This window comes from Clupea harengus, chromosome 19 (assembly GCF_900700415.2).
Source record: "Clupea harengus chromosome 19, Ch_v2.0.2, whole genome shotgun sequence".
NCBI classification, from domain to species: Eukaryota; Metazoa; Chordata; class Actinopteri; order Clupeiformes; family Clupeidae; genus Clupea; species Clupea harengus.
In genome coordinates this window covers 21,496,749-21,498,533 of record NC_045170.1, presented here as the reverse complement: position 1 = coordinate 21,498,533, position 1,785 = coordinate 21,496,749, and the positions used below count along the sequence as shown (strand labels likewise).

Genomic DNA, 1,785 nt, shown 5'->3' with positions numbered 1-1,785 from the left:
CCTCTCCTCCTCCGAAGAGACATGCGTTGGAAATGACACAAGTTGCTTCACTGGAAAAGCCAGTAAGTGTTTCCATAGTTACCTGATGTTCAATGGATTAGAACATTTGACCTTCTACTTCTAGGTTATTTATGTTTAATTTGGACCGACCCAGTTCTGTTTGAATCCACACCAGATTTGACCCACAGTTAGCTTCTATGCTCACTGTAACATAACCATAGATTTTCTAAAATAAAAGTAGGGGTTCAGGATTTGGCCATAAAAATTGAGGGCGTTGGATTTGAATGAGATGAGAGATTAAGATGAGATTAAACTGAGAATAAAATGAGAATAAGATGATAAATAAACTGAGAATAAGATGAGTTTCTATCCTTCCACTAACCCTCGTCTCCCCACCTCTAGCTTTCCCCTCCGTCTCCAGCTTTTCCGGCTTCAACACCCAGGGATGCTTGGCCACCTCCTTCTGCACTGATGCGTTGAATGGCACTATTCTGGGTGTTACATACGAGGTGGCTTTCACCTGCTGCAGTACCGACAAATGCAATCCCACCGTCGTCAGTGGGGCCCCCTCAGCCTACATCTCCACCACAGTGGCCCTCACCGCTGCCCTTGTTGCTTCTGTCTGTGGCAGTGGAATTTTCTGAGGAGAAAATGTTCTGCCAGTCAACTCTAAACTACAAAAACATCGTTGTCTGTACAAACCGGTTTGGCTTGTCTTTTGTTTCTATTGTCTTTTCTGACACCCATTTGACTTGGGACCAGTCTGAATTGACAGTAATTTCCCGCCTTTCTCGTAAGGAAATACCCCTAAAAATCTCAGACACAGACAGGTGTCAGATAATGTAAATCCTAAATATATTATGTGACCAAGAACAGGTTTACAACAAGAGGCTTTGTGTGCTAAACAGATTTTTGAAATCATCTATATTTCACTGGGTTACCCTATTTTTACACTAGCCATGCTTTCTATCTTTTGCGTAAGATTCTGCTCAAGGGGTTTACATACACATCACACTAATGATTCATCTGCATGAAAACATATCATGAATACATGTGAAACAAAGAAAGACAAGAGTGTCAGTCATTTGAAGTCAGGTTATGAAACAATGTAAGATGCCTCACTGCAACTCACTTACATGTTGATCACTGAAATAGCAAAGTTGGACACTTCTGATATGATTGTAATTTGGAAAAGGAAAAAAATGTTTGAGATGTTTGAATGTACTTCTATATGACCTTATCTATCAATATGTGTTATTTTAATTCTGTTTAATTACATTCTCAATAAAGTATTTTGTTAAGCAAATAGTGACTCACTGAGCGTGTTGTACTGATTTTTAAGCACGTGATGATTAAAATTGGATTTTTTTCTTCAGTTTCCTGCGGGAATTCCTAATACTTGTGATCCCACCAGGATCTTGGAAGGGTTTGTTGTGATTGTTGTGGCCAAAAGTAACTGAATTAGAAGAATTGCAGTTAAAATTGCAATGATTCAAAGTTCAACAAAATCTTTCGCAAATAATGCAGAAATTCTTCAATTTGTGTGAATTTGTGTAAAGCGCGAGATTGCAATATGCTGGAGAGACTGAATATAAATAAATACATTAAAAGCTATAACTACTGTCCCTACAGTGGTTTAACATCCTCTAAAATATTTCAGACTAGATGTTAAATACATAAAATAAAAAATACACAGGTAAGAGTCAGACTAAAAAAACAGACAGACATGGGTCAATTTCTTATAGAATGAATGACTATATAAGTAACACTTAGATAACCCTTCTT

General features: G+C 37.8%; 1 protein-coding gene across 1 annotated transcript in view; it reads left to right on the top strand.

The window, feature by feature from the left end:
- The window catches only part of LOC105903628 (alpha-elapitoxin-As2a-like), a 2,131-nt gene extending 825 nt beyond the window's left edge, over window positions 1–1,306 (top strand). Inside the window, exons 2-3 of the mRNA XM_012831404.3 lie at window positions 1–62; window positions 403–1,306. The exon at window positions 1–62 is cut by the window's left edge and continues 49 nt beyond it. Coding sequence (XP_012686858.2) covers window positions 1–62; window positions 403–644 — 304 coding nt within the window. The 3' untranslated portion in view covers window positions 645–1,306. The remainder of the gene's footprint in view (window positions 63–402) is intronic.
- The last annotated feature ends 479 nt before the right edge of the window (window positions 1,307–1,785 follow it).